The sequence below is a fragment of the Triturus cristatus genome, chromosome 6 (genome assembly GCF_964204655.1).
Source record: "Triturus cristatus chromosome 6, aTriCri1.1, whole genome shotgun sequence".
Lineage (NCBI taxonomy): Eukaryota > Metazoa > Chordata > Amphibia > Caudata > Salamandridae > Triturus > Triturus cristatus.
Genome location: NC_140589.1, coordinates 1,631,959,058 through 1,631,977,115, shown reverse-complemented (window position 1 = coordinate 1,631,977,115; position 18,058 = coordinate 1,631,959,058). Strand labels below are relative to the sequence as shown.

General features: G+C 43.9%; 1 protein-coding gene across 2 annotated transcripts in view; it reads left to right on the top strand.

Annotated features, from left to right (window-relative positions):
* PPM1B (protein phosphatase, Mg2+/Mn2+ dependent 1B) overlaps positions 1-18,058 on the top strand; it is a 201,743-nt gene that overhangs the window by 89,167 nt on the left and 94,518 nt on the right. For both annotated transcript variants that reach the window (XM_085612779.1, XM_085612778.1), the window contains exon 3: positions 14,012-14,129. In XM_085612779.1, the coding sequence (XP_085468905.1) occupies positions 14,012-14,129 (118 nt within the window). The remainder of the gene's footprint in view (positions 1-14,011; positions 14,130-18,058) is intronic.

The window sequence follows — 18,058 nt, the reverse complement described above, 5'->3', positions numbered from 1 at the left end:
CGTGGAGTACATTGCCTTAAAGCCGGATTGGATTGGGTCCAATAACTCTTGATTCCAGGAAACTGGTCATACAATTATTTACATGTTTCTCCATTATTTCTGCCCCAAACGGAAGGTGAGAAATTGGGCTAAGGTTTTCCAAGATTTAAGCCTCCAAGGAGAGATTTTTCCTAATGGGGATTACCGTGGGGTACTTCGACGGTCTAAACACTGATCCTGATGTGATGGATAGCCAAAGAAGTTCTCGCAAGAGGTGGACGATCGCAGTTATTCCTAGCTGCAGAATTCTTGGTGGGGCTGGGCCTAAAGAAGAGCCCGATTTAATGGATAAGAAAATGGAGCTCACTTTTGATATAGAAGAAATAGCAAGTTCAGTCACGTCACCTGGTTGTTCACTAATTGTTTTGTCTTCCTTTATTACAGAATCAGTTATGTTTTCACAAATTTTGGTCACTTTGTCAGAAAACAAAGTCGCAATGTTATTACAATAAGTCTCGAAGGGTTAATATTCGCTGAAATTCTTTCCGAGGCTGTAAGTGACTTAAATAAGGAGACTAATTCCTTAGTAGAGTTTCTGGCTGAATCTATCTTCTGTGCATAGTAATCCTTGCGTTCTGCTCATATACGCTTATCATGCACGTTCAAGGCATCTTTTCGCCTGGCACGGCTGGAAGTACTGTAATCCTTTCTCCATTCGTGTTCAAGGCATTTACATTGTTTTTTCAAAGAGGCAAGATGGTCATTTTACCAGGGGGCAGATGGAGTAGATCTAACATTGTCTGGAATACAGAGGTTCCATAATATCAATGGTTTTTGTCAACCATGCCTCATACTTTAGTGTTGCATCCGAAATCTGATCTTCTGGTTCAATATTAGGTTTTGTCTGACAAAACGGCCATAATTTGATCAGGTGCCTCTCTGGCCCAATTCCTTGTCAGGACAGGAGAGGACGAGGGAGTAACTGTGAGTCTAGTGAGCGGGAGAGAGCAAGGGACCAAAAAATAGCCAGTCCAAGGTACTCTAATGGAATCTTTGACCTGAATAGAGGGGTCGTTCGAAAAAAAATAGGATCAAGTGTGTCCCTTTTCATGCGTGGGACCCACCACTAACTGAGATAATTGAAGGGTTTTCAGGTCTCTAATTAGAGATGGGGCTGTCTGATAGACATCTGACTTTAGATGAAGATTTAGATCCCCAGTTTTTTTGTGCCGAGGAGACAGTTGAGTAGAACATTCCATAAACTTGGAGATTAAATTATTCACTTGACCCGGAGGGCGATACACCAAAAGGCCTACTAGAGATTGATTGGACAGGTTTATCGACAGTGCGCCACTTTACTATCGAAAATCGATCTTGCTTAGGGAGCAGTTCCAGGTAAGCTTGAAAATAATTGCTATGTCTCCCCCTCTTTGCCCTAGGCAGTCACATTTCACTATACCATGTCCAGGTGGCAGGGCATCGAATGTCTGCTCTAGAGTATTCTTTTAGCCAAGTTTCAGATAGGAAAAAGTGCATCCGTGGTTTATTCACCAAGTATACTGCAAATTTGTGTTTTGGGAGGGAGCAACAGTTCAGCATTATGCCTTTAAAGGATATGGTCTGGGAGTTTGGGCTCACACTCTGTCTAATGTCGTTTATCCTAATGGGAGCAATCAGGAAGTTACAGTGGCTACATTGAATCCGGTCATCACCTACCTGTACGGCACCCATGCAGACCTTTTGCATCGGGAAGGGGCCAGGTTCTAGAGCTCATTAGAAGAAAATTCTCATTTGGCTGTTAAAACGGGAAGGGGGACTGGCCGCAGACTGGCTTGCCTTTGGCGCGCTAGTGGCGTGTCTGTACATCTGCCATGTTGAAGTAGCCTCATCAGAGGAGGTGTTCAGAATCTGGCCTATCGGGAGGGAGAGAGGCTGGGCAAGAACACAGAGGCGGGCACCTTCCAGACATCTGGAGAGAAAGTCCCCTGACGTCCGAGATCATCCAGAGCGGTATGGCAGAGAAAATAGGGTTTTAAAGAGAAGGGGAGCCAGGCACTTAGCATCACCGTAAGTTCTACAAGGAAATAAAATCAGGGTTTTAAAGAGCAAAACAAACACGGAGCCAGGCACTTCCCACACTGAAGGTGTTACAAGGAAACCAAAGTAAGTTAAAAGCTTGTACACAGAAGGGTAAATTCAATACATTCCTGAACAAGTAGAAAGCACACTCTGACAGGAGTGGGATTACATTTTAAGGAAAACGAGGATCTCTCCTCCGATATTGGTTCCGATGAGTCCTTCAGTTCACTTATTCTATCTTCCATTTACATTCTTCAGTGGACCTGTGTTTATTTGTTTTAACCAATTCATGTTCTGTATTCTCACGGTGGTTCTTTACCTTTTGACTTCTGTACACTCCCACTTAATCATTAGTGGAATACGGGGAGAACTACTAAATCATTACTGGAAGCCAGGGACCCTGGTTTAAAAAAAAAAAAAAATGATGATTAAAACCTCATCGCAATAGACAAATAGAGAAAAAAGCATTTGGCAAACAAAACTGCAATATGAAACTGAAGCACTATGCAACAAGTAGTATCTATTGTATTGAGGAACTTATCTAGATTTTCATTTGTGTTCCATTTTTATTGTCCGTTCTTCCAGTTTCCAAATAAGTGCAAACAGCCATCTCATGCTTCGTCTGAAACAGACTTTTTCAAGGATTAATCAGTCATTAGAACTTCACTGAAGTACTGGATGAGATTATGCCATGGAGTCGCAAGAAATTTTCAAGTCCTAGAAATGACACCATGGTAAAGAGCTTTAAAAGTGGCGAATTAAAGAGTTCTTAATGTTCAGAATTATAAAGCGCAGTACATGCAGTAATCATATTTAAGTCACAAATTTAAGGCCCAAATAACATTCATAGATCATTACTGAACAAAAATGCCTGTTTTGAATTACATTACTAACCTGAAAAGTGCATGGTCATATGCCGTTAGAATTGAACTTGAAAACTGCTATATTAGACATGCGCATGAAAAATGCTGCCTTTGAAATTCTAGATTAAGAGGGACCAACGTAAAATACAACTGGAACTCGGTATAAGGAGTGTCGGTTTTTAAGCCAGCGTAGCCAATCCATCAGTAACCTGCAACCAAAAACCTTGATAAGCTTAATCACATAACCCGGATCCCGGGGGTGAGGGGGGGGGGGGGTGTTCATCCTGATTAAATAATTTTACTTCATTCACAAACAAATCTAGAAATAATAATTTAGTTTTTAATGGAAAAGTTGGGGCGTTTCTAAATTCAACCAAGGCCACCCATAATGTATTCTGTTTACTTTTGCACTGTTCCCCCGATTCTGAGAACACAACAGCCTCCAATTTCGTATTTCTTCACATTTACGGAAGGCTTTAACATTTTCACTTGCTTTTTTTTTCATATATACTTTATTCTGTTAATATTTGCGTTTATAAGCAGTTGCAGACCTCAGTAGGCGTTTCAAACCTGCAGGAGTCCCAGGACGTAGGCTGAGGACCACTGTATTAACGGATTTATACAGCACGCCACGGAAAATCTTTTAAACAATGGAAAATGTTGTCTGTAAATCAAAGTGCACTACTTTAGTAATTTATTTATTAAAAGTGAGTTTTTAAATGTGATTGGAGACATTCCTGCCCTGCCACGATGACTATACTATTTGTGAATTAAGAAAGCAAGTCAGGGGTTCATGTGTATTCCATGTGGGCTAGATTATTATTATCCATTGTGCAAATGTTTAGTCTATTAAATCAAAAGTGTTTTATATACAGCAGACCTGCTGAACTATTCTATTTAAAGGTGCTCTTGTGGTAATAAAATATTTGCCTAGGATCACACGATTTGAGACCAATTTATGAGTAAATCACACTATAGTTGGGTCAAGTAGATTATTCAGGTCACTAGACCTGCATGTCTGGTAGGATTATCATTTCTTTAGAGGCCTGTACAACACAAAGTTGATTCGGTGCCAAAGCGGTTTACATTGGTTTTTTACATGAGAAAATGCAACATAAAATACTGTTAAATTGATTTAATATTTTGGTGTAAAACACATGGTATCATGTAACATACAAAAGAGGTGAAAACAGTTGACCATATCTAAAAAAAAAATAAACATTTACCAGAAAGTGGTAAAAATTTCAGTTAAGAACAATTTGAGATCCAAATCAGTTTTGTTTACAGTTAGAAATGGCCCTGAAAAACGTGACTCTTTTAATTGTTTCACAGGACAGGGTTTTTTCCCAAATCATCTTTTTATTGGTTAGAATTCCAATCATAAAAGACATTGACAGGTTGAAGTGTCCTTTCTTCAATAGAGTTGTGCAGCATATAACATAGACCAGTAGTCTTCACTCTTTTTTAATGGATTTATTGTAGATAACAGGATACACTGGAGTGCAGATGTAGATGTGGTAGCTTCAACTGCGTGTCAAGCCATTCCAGTCCCTGGCCCAAACATTCTAATCAAATATTACATAGAATACATTGACAAGCACAAAGTAACATTCCAACATTTTTATTTTAATGAAGTGCACCGAGAAATAGTGCACAGACTCGACATATCTCCCTCTCCCACACAGTGAACAATATGCTTACTGAACATACTTACTAGGAATCCTCTTAACTCTTGAACTCCTAACATCAGAAACTCTGACCAACATTTACAACTGATTTATGAGCAGAATTGATTCTGGCCAAACGGTCAAAATTCCACCACTGTCCTTTCTCTAATTTTGCACTGTTGCCTTTAATTGTGATTATACGTGCAGGATCCCTGAATTTTGATTTACCTTTTTGTAGCATCAAAGGATCCTTGACACGAACTAGATCACCAACAACAAATTTGACTTCTTTTTTGAAACGGGCAAATCTAGTTTATTACATCTAACACTGGCTTCATCACTACGATTTTTAGCAATGGAAGAATTTTTTGCAACATCATATTTATTGTCGAAACAGTTCAACTTCCAGACGGATTGAGTGTGGACACCACTTTCCTCCCTCATCAATTTAAAAGGAACACAACCCGATACAGAGTGAGGAGTGGTTCTATATGGCCATACCACATCTCTGATGGCAGACTCACAATCTACTTTAGCAGCACTCTGAATACATTCGACTAGAACCCTGTTGAATCTTTCAACTTTTCCGTTCGCCTGAGAAATACAATGGAGTGCGTAGATGTTTGATACCCATCTTTGATAAAAAAATCTTGCATGAGTTGAGAGGTAAACTGAACCCCATTATCTGTAAGTAATTCCTCAGGAGTGCCTTCTCTGCTGAATACGTGCTGGAGAAATCGAATGACAGATTTTGTATTTGGCTCATAGACACCTCTGACCTCCACCCACCTGGATAAGTGGTCAATTAAAACTATGAAATATTTCATGCAATTAGGGAGAACATGAAATGGCCCAAGAAAATCTATAGCTGCCTTTTGCCATACTTTGTTAGGGGAAATTGAGGGTTTGGGAGATGGAGAATTCGTAACCAAGTGTTTGTCACTGTATGAACATTGAGTACAGTTATTATTAATTTGCCTTCTCTAACTAGAAGTTTACCTTAAATCTATAGTTCATTTGCAATCTTACAGAATGGTTGTAGATTATACTCAATGGATCTTCCTTTAGGCCAACCTTTTACTACAAAATCCATCACCTGTTTGAGCAGGGAATTATTCTCTAATGTTTTACACCATTCTGCCATGTCCTGACAAATTACAGTGTCATCAATGCTTGCAATAATGCATTCTTCAATATCATCTAATAGCTCAGCAAACTTCTCCTCATGTGCAGGATGTCTGGATAGAAAGTCAGCTTTTTGATATTTTTTCCTCCAGCTATGTGATGGACATTGAAATTAAATCTAAAAGTTTGGTGGCTAACCAAGCTGTAGCTTTTTTTTATTTTGTTACCAGATAGTATATCGACTAATGGTTTGTGATCAGTCCTCAAACAAAATTTTCTCCCCCACAAATTTGGTCTGAATTTCTCAATGCCCCAGATACAAGCCAACATTTATTTCTCAATAACTGAATATCTCAGTTCAACATCCTTCATGCGTCTCGAAGCAAACCTAATTGTGAGTTTGTTGTTTTGCAGCGTGAATCTTTCTGGATTCACTATGCTGTGCATTATTCCGCGATCTTGTGGTTGGGTCCGGATTCGTAGTCTTTTCTTTGTTTTTTTTTTTTTTTCGTAGCCCAGGTAGGCGTCGACGTACACCATTTGGTGCACCTCCCGTGACGTCGTCGTGCTTCCTGCGGAAGTCCCACCTTCGGGGCGCCATCTTCAGAATCTTTTTTCCGCCGTTGGGTCTGGATCGTCATCGGGAAGCTCCAGAATTACACTCGAAGGAAGAAGGAAGAAAAGCGAGTTTCGTCGATAGAAACACTAGAAGATATCAGGAAAGGAAAAGATTTCATCAGGAGCGCGAAGAAAGGAGGACCAGCGCCCTTTTTCTTCGACGGCCTTGGAGAATGCACGCTCAGAGACCCTGAGCGCAATGGACAAGACGCCATTCAAGTTCTGCCCAAACTGCCACCACAAGTTCGCGCAGAGAGACCAGCATCCGGTCTGCAACCTCTGCCTACCGGTCGATCACCAGAGTATCGACTGCAACGCCTGCTCCGCCTTCGCGCCGAAGACACTCAGGGTGAGAGAGCGGCAGAGAAGGGCCAACGCCAGCATGGATGGCAAGGGGAAGCCCCCGACGCTCTACGCTCTGGGCCTCTCCTCGGACGACGAGGACAACGTCGCCGAGACAGCTGAAAACTTCACGGTCGTAGAGACCGACAAGAAAAAAGAAGATGAGGTAAGAATCGTCGAGCGCAAAACAGAAAGTACCTCGACAACACGAGGGTGACTCGAGAAAATCTGAGTCAAAGTCCACGAAGGGAGCCCCGGCGCCGAAAACTTCGACGTCCAAAGGGGGGACCACGGACAAGAGGCCGAGCGGATCCTTAGATAAGGACTCCCTGGTGCCGAAAGACGCCGAAAGGCAAGGGTCGTCGAAAGCATCCCATGAAACGGGCCGATCGACGCAGAAAGAACGTTCGACGTCGACGCAAGGTTCATCGAAAAGACCCGCGGTCGACGCCGAAAGCATCTCCGAGATGGAGAAAAAGAAGAGGCGGCTCGAGGCCGAAATGGAGAACATCCTTCAAAGAAAGAAGGAGTTCGACGCCAGAATGAAGGAATTCAAGATTCCAACGGTTCCATCAGCGGACGTCGAGGAGGTCGAAGACGAGTTCGACGCCGAAGGGCTGACAAGGGAACTCGAAGAAGAGCCCTATTATGAGGGAGAAGCCGAAGAAGAAAACCAACGGTCGTTCTACGAATCGGAGGCATCTACCAGCAACGACGTCGAATGGCACGATCTCGACACCGAAAACCCGGAGGAGCCCGTGGACACGTACCCTTCGAGGCCTTCGCCACCCGACGACATCGGGGTCTACAATATGGTGGTCAGGAGCGCAGCAATGGCCTTCGGCGTCCAACTCGACGAGGAGAAACCGAAAGCCGATTTTCTCGTCGAGACACTGCTCCCCATCCAGACAAGGAGCCAGTTCCTCCCCATGCTACAAAGCGTGATGAATCAGGGGAGAGAAGCCTTCAAGGAACCTGCGACCTGCCGGTCGATCACGCCCAGGACAGAGAAGAAATATAAGCACTCCTCCCTGGACCCCCCTTACATCAAGGGTAGCGTGACCGCGGACTCCATCATAGCCTCCACGGCCAGGAGAAGGGCCAACGTACCAGCAACTTCGGGCCCACCCCCGGATAAGGAGAGCAGGAGGATTGACCTCACAGGAAGAAAGGTCGAGAGGAACGCCGCAATGCACTGGCGCATGGCGAATTCAAATGCACTCCTCAATAGACACCAATACCAGCACTGGGATGAGATGGGGGAGTTAGTAAAGCACCTCCCCGAAGAATACCGGCAGAGAGCCTCTCACCTGATAGATGAAGGCAAAAACATCGCCAACTCCTGTATAAAGACGGCGTTGGATGGGGCAGAGACTTCAGCAAGACTCCTGGCCATAGGGGTCACAGAGAGGAGGCATGCATGGCTAAGAATCTCGGGATTCAAACCGGAAGTGCAGAACAACATCCTTGGCACCCCCTTCAATGGAGAGACACTGTTCGGAGCAACAGTGGACGACAAGCTCACCCAGCTGAAAAAAGAAAACGAGACGGCGAGGTCCATGGGGGCCCTACAGCTGAGGGGAATGAGGCGAGGAAATCCCTCGAAGACCCTACGGTAGGGGAGGAAGCCAGCAGGGGACGTCGCACCAGGCGTTCCAACAAAGTCAGCAGGGTGAAGGTCACGGACAAGGTCAGCAGAAGCAAAACTGGCAATATCAACCTCTGGGCCAGTCCTTTCGCGGGAGAGGGAACGGACGTGGCCAAAGGAGGAGAGGGGGCGAACAGCCCTCGACGAAGTGACTCAGCACACAAGAGGACGCCTACCCTCGTCAGGACCCCAAGGGTGAGGCGCAAAAAAGTGTCATCAGGGGGAAGAGAAAATTCAAGAGCCTACGAGCATACGACACCAGTAGGCGGAAGACTGAGGTTCTACCTTCAGGAGTGGCGGCGTATAACCACAGACAAGTGGATACGGAACGTTGTGCAGTACGGGTACTGCGTAGATTTGGAGAAAAGACCTCCAAACAGGAAACCAAGGGGAAGACTGAGATCGGCCCAAGAACTGGCAATACTCAGAGAAGAAACGCGGAAACTCCTGCAAAAGGGAGCCATAGAGACAGTGCCGTGCAGAGAACGCAACAAAGGGGTCTACTCAAACTACTTCGTGGTTCCGAAGGTAGACGGAGACCTCAGACCCATACTAGACCTCCGTTACCTAAACAAGTTCATCAGAACGCAAAGGTTCAAAATGACTTCACTGCAGGAGGTTCTGCCACAGATAAGAGAAGGGGACTTCATGGTCACCGTGGACCTCAAGGATGCCTATCTTCACATCCCAATAAACAGAAGGCACAAGGGCCTTCTAAGATTCAACATCGAACAAGAACACTACCAGTTCACGACCCTGGCCTTCGGATTAAAATCAGCACCAAGGGTCTTTACAAAATGCCTGTCGGCGGTAGCGGCGCACCTACGAAGGCAGGGAATACATGTCTACCCCTACTTGGACGACTGGCTGGTCAAGGCAAACTCACGCGGAAAGTGCGAGAGGCACGCAAAACGCGTAACAGACACCCTCACAAATCTGGGATTCTCGATCCACTGGGGAAAATCATCGATGGAACCGGAGCAGGTGAAGATTTTCCTGGGGGCAAAGATCAACTCCCGCAACAGTACAGTAGTGCCCAGCGAGAGGAGGACAGAGGCTCTACTGAAGGAGGCGAAGCTCTACCAGAAGGGGCGAGCTCTGACAGTGAGGGCTGTGAGCAAGATGATGGGGATGATGGCGTCCTGTATCCAGCTGGTGCCGAATGTACGCCTGCACATGAGACCATTCCAGGAATGGCTACAACAACAATGGTCACAAGCAAACGGAAGTTGGGAGGATCTAGTGGTTGTTACGCACGCAGTGCAGGAGGAGATAACTTGGTGGAACAGAGACAACATAACAGCAGGGAGAAGCCTGACACCACCAATCCCAACAGTGACCATTACCACGGACGCATCGCAGAAGGGATGGGGAGCGCACATGGACAACCTCAGAGTGAGGGGTCTATGGGCCCCAGCAGATGCGGTCCGCCATATCAACTACCTCGAGTTGAAAACAATCCTGCTAGCCCTGAAGGCATTCCAGAGGCACCTGTTCAACAAGAGGGTGTTGGTCCAAACAGACAACACCACGGCGATGTTCTACATCAACAAACAAGGGGGGGGACACAGTCGTTCCCGCTCTCATCCCTAGCTCAGGAGATTTGGAGATGGGCCATACCTCTCAGGATAGATCTACTGGCAATTCACCTACCGGGGAAGGACAATGTGGAGGCAGACTGGCTAAGCAGGCAGACCTCAGCATCACACGAGTGGGAGCTCAATGGCCAGGAAACGGAGAAACTCTTCCGGAGATGGGGGACTCCCACAATAGACCTTTTTGAAACACGCCACAATGCAAAATGCCAAAGCTTCGCGTCCAGGCAACCAGATCAGCAATCCAAGGGAAATGCCCTATGGATAAGCTGGTCGAGGACATTTGCCTACGCCTTTCCACCGATACCCCTGTTGCACAGAGTGCTCGACAAGTGCAGAACCAGCAACATGACCCTGATCCTGGTGGCTCCGCAGTGGGCGAGGCAGACATGGTTCTCACAAATTCAAGAAATGGCACAAGGCGACCCATACAGGTTCGAGAGGAGGAAGGACCTGCTCTCAATGCAAAACGGAGAGGTCCTGCACCCAGAGCCAGAGACCCTCAACCTGGCGGCATGGCTCCTGAAGACCTAGAGTTCGCACACCTAAGATTGCCGCCGAGCACGATGCGAGTGCTACGGGAGGCGAGGAAACCAACTACACGAAAATGCTACAGCGCAAAATGGAAGAGGTTCACTGTGTGGTGCCGGAAAAAGGGCCTGCAAAACAGAATGACTAGAGACTCAACAGTACTGAGGTACCTCACACACCTTCTAAAGAGTAACCTCTGCTCGAGCTCACTAAGGGTACACCTAGCAGCCATCGTGGCCTACACCAGAGGTGAAAAAGGTGGAAGTTTCTTCAGCTCGCAGGTGGTGAGGAGATTCATGGAAGGAGCCAAAAGGATGGCCCCCCCGAAAAGGTTGCCGCCGCCGGCATGGAATCTGAATGTGGTCCTGACGGAGCTCATGAAGGCACCGTTTGAACCCATTCACAAGGCCACACTGCAGATGTTGACTATGAAAACAGCCTTTCTGGTGGCCATAACCTCACTACGCAGGGTAAGCGAGCTTCGAGCACTAACGCTGCAGGAACCCTACATTCAGATTCACAAAGATAGAATAGTCCTGAGAACGGACCCACACTTCATGCCCAAGGTAGTGTCGGCGTTCCACATAAATCAGACTATCCAGATACCAAGTTTCTTCCAAAACCCGACTACAAACGCAGAAAAGGCACTGCACACCCTCGATGCCAGAAGAGCGGTGATGCACTACATTGAGAGAACCAAGGAACTCAGGAAGTCGAAACAGCTGTTTGTGTCCTTTGCTACTAGCTTCATGGGTAGACCAGTGACTAAAGGCACCATCGCAAGGTGGATTGCCCTCACTATTCAATTCTGCCACAAACAGGCTGGACAGGAGCTAGCGGAGGGGCCGCAGGCTCACTCCACAAGGAAGAAAGGGGCCACCGTGGCCTTCCTGGCGAACACGCCCATCCAGGACATATGCCTCGCGGCAACTTGGGCGTCTGTGCACACGTTCACGAAACACTACTGCGTGGACATTCAGATGAACAAGGAAGCACAGGTTGGACAGAAGGTGCTTCAGCACATTTTCAACGACCAACGCTCATCTACCACCCAGCCGCCACAGAACTAGGAAAACCGCTACAAAATCTATGCACAGCATAGTGAATCCAGAAAGATTCACGCTGCAAAACGAATAGTTTCTTACCGGTCGGTGTAGTTTTGCAGCTTGAAGATCTTTCTGGATTCACTAGCGAACCCACCCACCTCCGCCAGGAAGATGAGGCTGGAGGAAGAGGGGGTAAAATGGAAAAGATCAAAGAAATACAAACATACAGATAAAGGGACAAGAAGGATTAATCAATCGCCTAGGGTTAAAAAAAAAAAAAAAAAAAAAGGAAAGGAAAAAAGAACCCGAAGATGGCGCCCCAAAGGTGGGACTTCCGCAGGAAGCACGACGACGTCACGGGAGGTGCACCAAATGGTGTACGTCGACGCCCACCTGGGCTACGAAAAAAAAAAAAAGAAGAGACTACGAATCCGGACCCAACCACAAGATCGCGGAATAATGCACAGCATAGTGAATCCAGAAAGATCTTCAAGCTGCAAAACTACACCGACAGGTAAGAAACTATTCGGTACCTGCCATTTGTGATAATATAGCACCCATTCCATAAGAACTGGTATCCACAGTAATAAATGTATCTCTACCCCCTCTATATGCCTGGAGGGCAGGTGCAGAAAGAATACTTTCTTTGATGTGTTGAAAGTGATCTTGACAGGTGGCTGTCCAAATAAAAACAGAATTCTTTTCAAAGAATTCTTCTAAAATATTCAGTGAGACTTGCAAAATTCTTTATGAACTTTGAATAAAATTCACAAAGCCCAATGAACAAACAAAGTTGGTCTTTGTCAATTGGATGGGAAGCATTGACCATGCCATCCACAATGCTAGGCTTAGGTTTGACACCATCTTTAGAAAGAACATGTCCTAAATATTCAATCTCCTTAACAGAAAATATGCATTTGTCATCTCTTACTGTGACATGATTGTCTTGTAGAATAGTGAGTACCTGTTCAAGTACAACATTATGTTCATCTTTTGAAACAGTGTGCACCAAAATATCTTGAAAAATGACTACATTGGAAATGTCCTTAAACATGTTGGTCATGACTTTCTGAAATACAGACGCAGCTGATGCCAAACCAAATAGCATCCTACGGAATTGGAATGTACCATCAGGTGTAACGAATGCAGTCAGATGTCTAGAAGACTCATCCAGTTCCACCTGATGGTAAGCAGAACGTAAATCCAACTTGGAAAACCATTTGGATTCACCAACTGCAGTAATGAGATCCTCAATGCGAGGTAACGGAAAGCTTTCCACCCAGATTGCATTGTTGACAGAGCGCAAGTCAATGCATAAACGCAATTCGCCATTTTATTTTTAGACAAAAAAATGGGAGAAAGCCACAGGAAGCATCAACCTTCTCTATAATCCCATTGTCTTGCATGTTTTTTAACATTCAAGAAAGTTCATTCCTAATACTATGAGGAACATTACGTAGCCTGTGTTTAACAGTTTGTACACCCTCTTTAATTTTAATAGTGTGAATTTTTTTATTTCAATTTTGTCAGAAAACACCTCTTTGAATTTCTCTTTCCAAGAAGTGTAATCAGAAACAGAATTGGTAAGAGAAACAGGATGTTTATGACCAGGCTTGATCATGCCAAACTCCGCCTGATGCCACCGACCTAGTACATTGATGCCTTTATAGGCCACATAAACCTTACCATGGATAGTCTTGGTCTCAAAAGTAATATTGGCACAAAAATAACCAGTTAAATCAATTCTGCTGCCTTCAAACGCTGTGGTGATGACATCTGGAGGTAAAAGCATTTTATGTGCCCAATTTTGCTTGTATTTGTCAATGGAAATAATTGTGATTCTTGCACCAGAATCTATAAGTAGAGGAATGTTGACATTGTCAATAAAAATCTGAACAAGCGGATCTGAGATAGTATCGTCAGAATGTACATTATTGATATCAATAGAATCTACAGCTAACATAAGTTCTTCCAATTTGTTTTCTATGGAAACTTGTTCACCGTCAGCTTGAACATCAGCATTTTGAACAAATTTAACGGGATGACGTTTGCCTCCTCTACAAACGTTGCCAAAGTGACCAATCTTTTTGCATTTCCAGCACTCTTGTGCTGTAGCAGGACATTTTTTAAATTTTTAGGACAGTTGTGTTAGTTTCATAGCCCTGATAGTCTCCTGGTTCCCTGTTAAATTTACAAAAGTTGCATATCTGTCTTCAATGTTAGTGGATATTAAATTACTTGTGCTGGTAAAATCAAAACCTGGCCAAAGACTGATGTTCCTAGGTAGTTGATGTCTTCTTTGTATTTAAAGCAAATTGTCTTTATTTAAACTCAATTTAAAAAGTATGTGTGTGTGTGTGTGTATATATATAGATATAGATATCTATAGATAGATAGAGATGTATAGATAGAGATGTATAGATAGAGATGTATAGATAGAGATGTATAGATAGAGATGTATTCCTATTCTTGATACAATTAAATTGTTTATTTTCTATCTCTTCCTTATTACTTGCAGGGGAGCCGAGATAACATGAGCATTGTACTAGTCTGTTTCTCAAATGCCCCAAAGGTCTTGGACGAAGCAGTGAAAAAAGATGCAGAATTAGATAAACATCTGGAATCAAGAGTTGAAGGTAAGCTTTCTATAATTTTCTGAGCAATTGTTTCCAACAGCAATTATTGTATCGGTTATCGCCCAAGAATGCATTTTTATCATAAATGAACTCCTAAATCTAAATGATGGGGACAGGATTCACATTCTTTCTCTTAGCTCTCTCATTTGGCTCTTCGATGTCCATCCGTTCATGCCTATCAATGTAAAGCAGTTGGTCTCATAAAATCTCTTGTCCTCAATTATTGCACGATTGTAGTCTCAACCAAAGTAGCTTCTTTTTTGCTCACTGTCATTCTAAAAGTAGACACTTCCACAAATATGGAAAACTCGGGTGAGCTGCTGGGAGTCCTTTTCAGCTGGTCATTTCAATGCAGATGCTCCATTGTTCAAATCGCCATCATCCGATGGCTTTGACTAGATTCCTGTAGGGTTTAGTGAGAGGCCTATATTTTGAATCTTGCAATCCGGGACCTTTAATAGCCAAAACATTCAAATATAGGTATTCCCATTTCAAAGGTATTAACAGTTGACCTTGCTGTACAAGCTTTATAAAGTCAGGCAACGGACTGTTGACCCTGAAAGAGAATTCCAAAGTGCCGCACCGCTTGACCAACTGCAGCAAAGAAGACATGCTCTGGAATACCCAGTTCTCCATTATTATGATCTTCATTTGCTATGGCAAGCAAATGGTAAGAATAAGTAGCAGAGTAAAATACTCACTTGTTCGACTGACATACCTTTTTGTAATCATTCCTGCAATGGCTATAGCAAAAAAAATAAATTCTGCCAGCCAGTTGTATTGCCTGGATTTTCGAACCCTCCAATGGTCTGCAGATTCCACTTGAGATAAAGGGGAAATGTACCCTCTTCTATTTAGATTTGTTCTTCAAATCTTTTATCCTTGGAGGATTCTAAGCTCTGGATCTGCCAATAAGAGCACCATGTATTCCTAAAATCAGTGTATTCGCGCAAAACCAAGCTTGCTCTAATTCTGTTCTACATTTTTGTTGTTGTAGTGGAGTGAAATGTTTCGTATGGCAGTTAAAATAGAAAATCTATTTTTTGGACCCGACTCATTGCTCTCCAGGTCGGTTAGAACGAAACTTAGCATGCTGAAGCCTTGCCACTTAAACTTTTTTTTAGGAAGTTTTCTACAGAATTGTTAAATTAGGAGCATTTCAAAAACCTGTTTTTCAGTGTGCAGACACTGTTTCTATCACTGTTAATGATGACTGTAATGTGTGTGTGTGTGTATATGCATAATCTGAAAGACACACACTAAATAATGTCTCTTACAGATATATCATTACACAAGTAGTAATTTGTGCTTTATGTATGTCTGTTTGTCTTTTTACTGTCGCTGAAAATAAGCAAGAAAGTTATGGCTAGTTTTTCTTATGACACAAAAAAACCTGAAATTCAATAAATAAAATAGTTACAGTGGATTTGTAGTTAAAATAAACTAAACACTAGAAAAATTCCCCAGTAATGGTTAGGCCCACAAACTATAGATCACATGCCTGTCTTGTAAACCATAACTTGTACACCAGATGCAATTATTAATTATTTATTTTAATTAATGTAGAAAGTTAGGTTAGTGGCTGCGGGAGGGGAAACTTTCTCAAGCAGCAACCACAATTCCTGTCCGGTTGAAGTCTGAAACAAACTCTGGTATGTTGGCACAATAGCAGTTAGGCTTAACTTGGAGGCAATATGTAAAGTATTTATGCAGCTCTAGAAACAGAAATAAAGTGAAAACACTAGAAAAAATCCACACCAATTTCGAAAATAATAGTCAAATGTAATAAATTATTTGAGACAATGATAAAAATCCAATCCGTAGAACCAGAGATTAGCTGTTTTAAAGATTTAAGTCAATATAGTGCCTAGAAACACAAAGCATCAACGTGGTTATATCGTTATTTCGGACTGGGATAAAGTCACAAGTTCAGGCCGACTACGATGGAGTGCAAGCCGGATACAGGGATCCAGTTAGGCCCGCTGAACAAAGTGCATTAAATCCTGGTTGCGGCGTGTTGTGGGATCTCACAAGGAGGACCCAATTGGCTGCAATATGAAGTCCTGTGGCATGCAGCGGTGGTTCCAACGAGTTGGGGGGAGGGGGGCTGCGAGGCGATGCATTCATACTGCGTCTGTTCGGACCAAAGCTGGGCTGGCAAAGCACCTTCAGGCCCACTTTCAAGGGTCTAGGATTGGGATGGCACCACTGGGGGAGGGGAGGGGGGACAAGACTCGCAGCAGGCAGAGTTCAGGTGTTGGGTTCAAGGTGTTTAGAGCCTTTTCTGTCCTGAGGCTGTAATCAGGAAGCCAGAGAATTAGCCCTTGCTGTCACTTTGGTGGTCCTGCGTTCAAGATGCGGGCCCATTCTTTTCACTCCGGCAGCAGTCTGTGGTTCTTGCTGCCTAGGCATGGAACTCCGTAATGTCACTGGAGAGCTGGCTCAGGCGATGGAATTTGCGTGCTTTGAACGGGAACAGGAGTTGCTGCTGTCGCTGGTCTTAATTCGATTAAAAGTGCTTGCCAGCTTTTCAACCCTTGAATAATTCCCTTCTTGGGTGGTGTGTTGCCAGTTGCTGTTTCTCCTTACCTCAATGCCTGTGCTAGCGCATTGTTTCACTGGTGCGCACACTGCGGTATTCCACCTCCTGTCCTTCTGCTCAAGCACACTGTTTCAGTGTGCGCACACTAGTGCTGAAGGTTCGCCTGCGCAGCGCACTTTTTCAGTGGTGCACACACTGGTGCTGAAGTTGTGCATTGCCTGAACCTAGTTGCTACTTGTTACGTTTTGTGCTGTACTTTATTTTCACTTTGTGTCTTTGCATTTGCGCTGTGGGGCTTGGCTCTGACTCGGTTTAGCATTTTTGTTTTTTACCTTTTTAGTTTTTTACCTGCTGCACATAGTATTTCCGTTGTACATTATGCTCCAGGTACTCTTCAGTTAGGTGGCAAAAGTGGAAGAAAGTCTTAGAAAGGTATGACAAGGTGTGTGGAGCTACCTTGAGCGCTGAGGGAAAGGCCTCATTTTTTTGCATTGTTTGGGGCCGGAAGGGCAAGAAATATTCTATCATCTGCCCTCGCAATCTGACTTGGAAGATCTAAATAAATATGAGTTATGTCTTAAACTTGATACTAGTTTTCTACTGAAAGTTGGTACCATTCTTAAACGTTACCGCTTAGCCATGAGATTCCAAAATCCTGAGGAGTCTGTTGAAGAGTATGTTCTAAATTTACACAAACTAGCTTCGACATGCAAATTTGACGATTTATCTGATGAACGAGTCTGGGATCAGTTTATGGTGGGTTGTGGCATTGATAAGGTGAGCGAAGAGCTTTGGTTAAAAGATGAACCTACCTTGGACAAGGTCCTCTTAGTTGGAAAATGCACTGAATATTCCATAGTGTATTGGCGTGATAAAGAAAAGGAAAAGAGTCAGACTGTCAATTTGATTAGAAAAAAGGGAAAGAAAATTCCTGTTAAACCTTATGTAGGGGATCACAAAGCCATCACTACGACAGTGCATAAATGTTGCCGGTGCAACTCAGCTACTCATCTCGCTAATGATCAGAAGTGCCCTGCTCTTAAATTAACTTGCTCTAAATGCAATAAGAAAGGTCATTTAGCCTCTGTTTGTGAAGCAAAGGGGGCTTCTGTGAAAGATGTGTGAGTGAAGATTCTCGGCCTGAGGGCAACAATTTCATGTGGTCAAATTATGCTTCAGGTGTGTGACCATAGCAAACACAGCCCTGTTAATCATTTCTGTAGAAGGGGAGACAACTGATGTTTTGCAGCGTGAATCTTTCTGGATTCACTATGCTGTGCATTATTCCGCGATCTTGTGGTTGGGTCCGGATTCGTAGTCTCCTTTGTGTTTTTTTTTTTTTTTTTTTTTTTTTTTTTGTAGCCCAGGTGGGCGACGACCCACCATT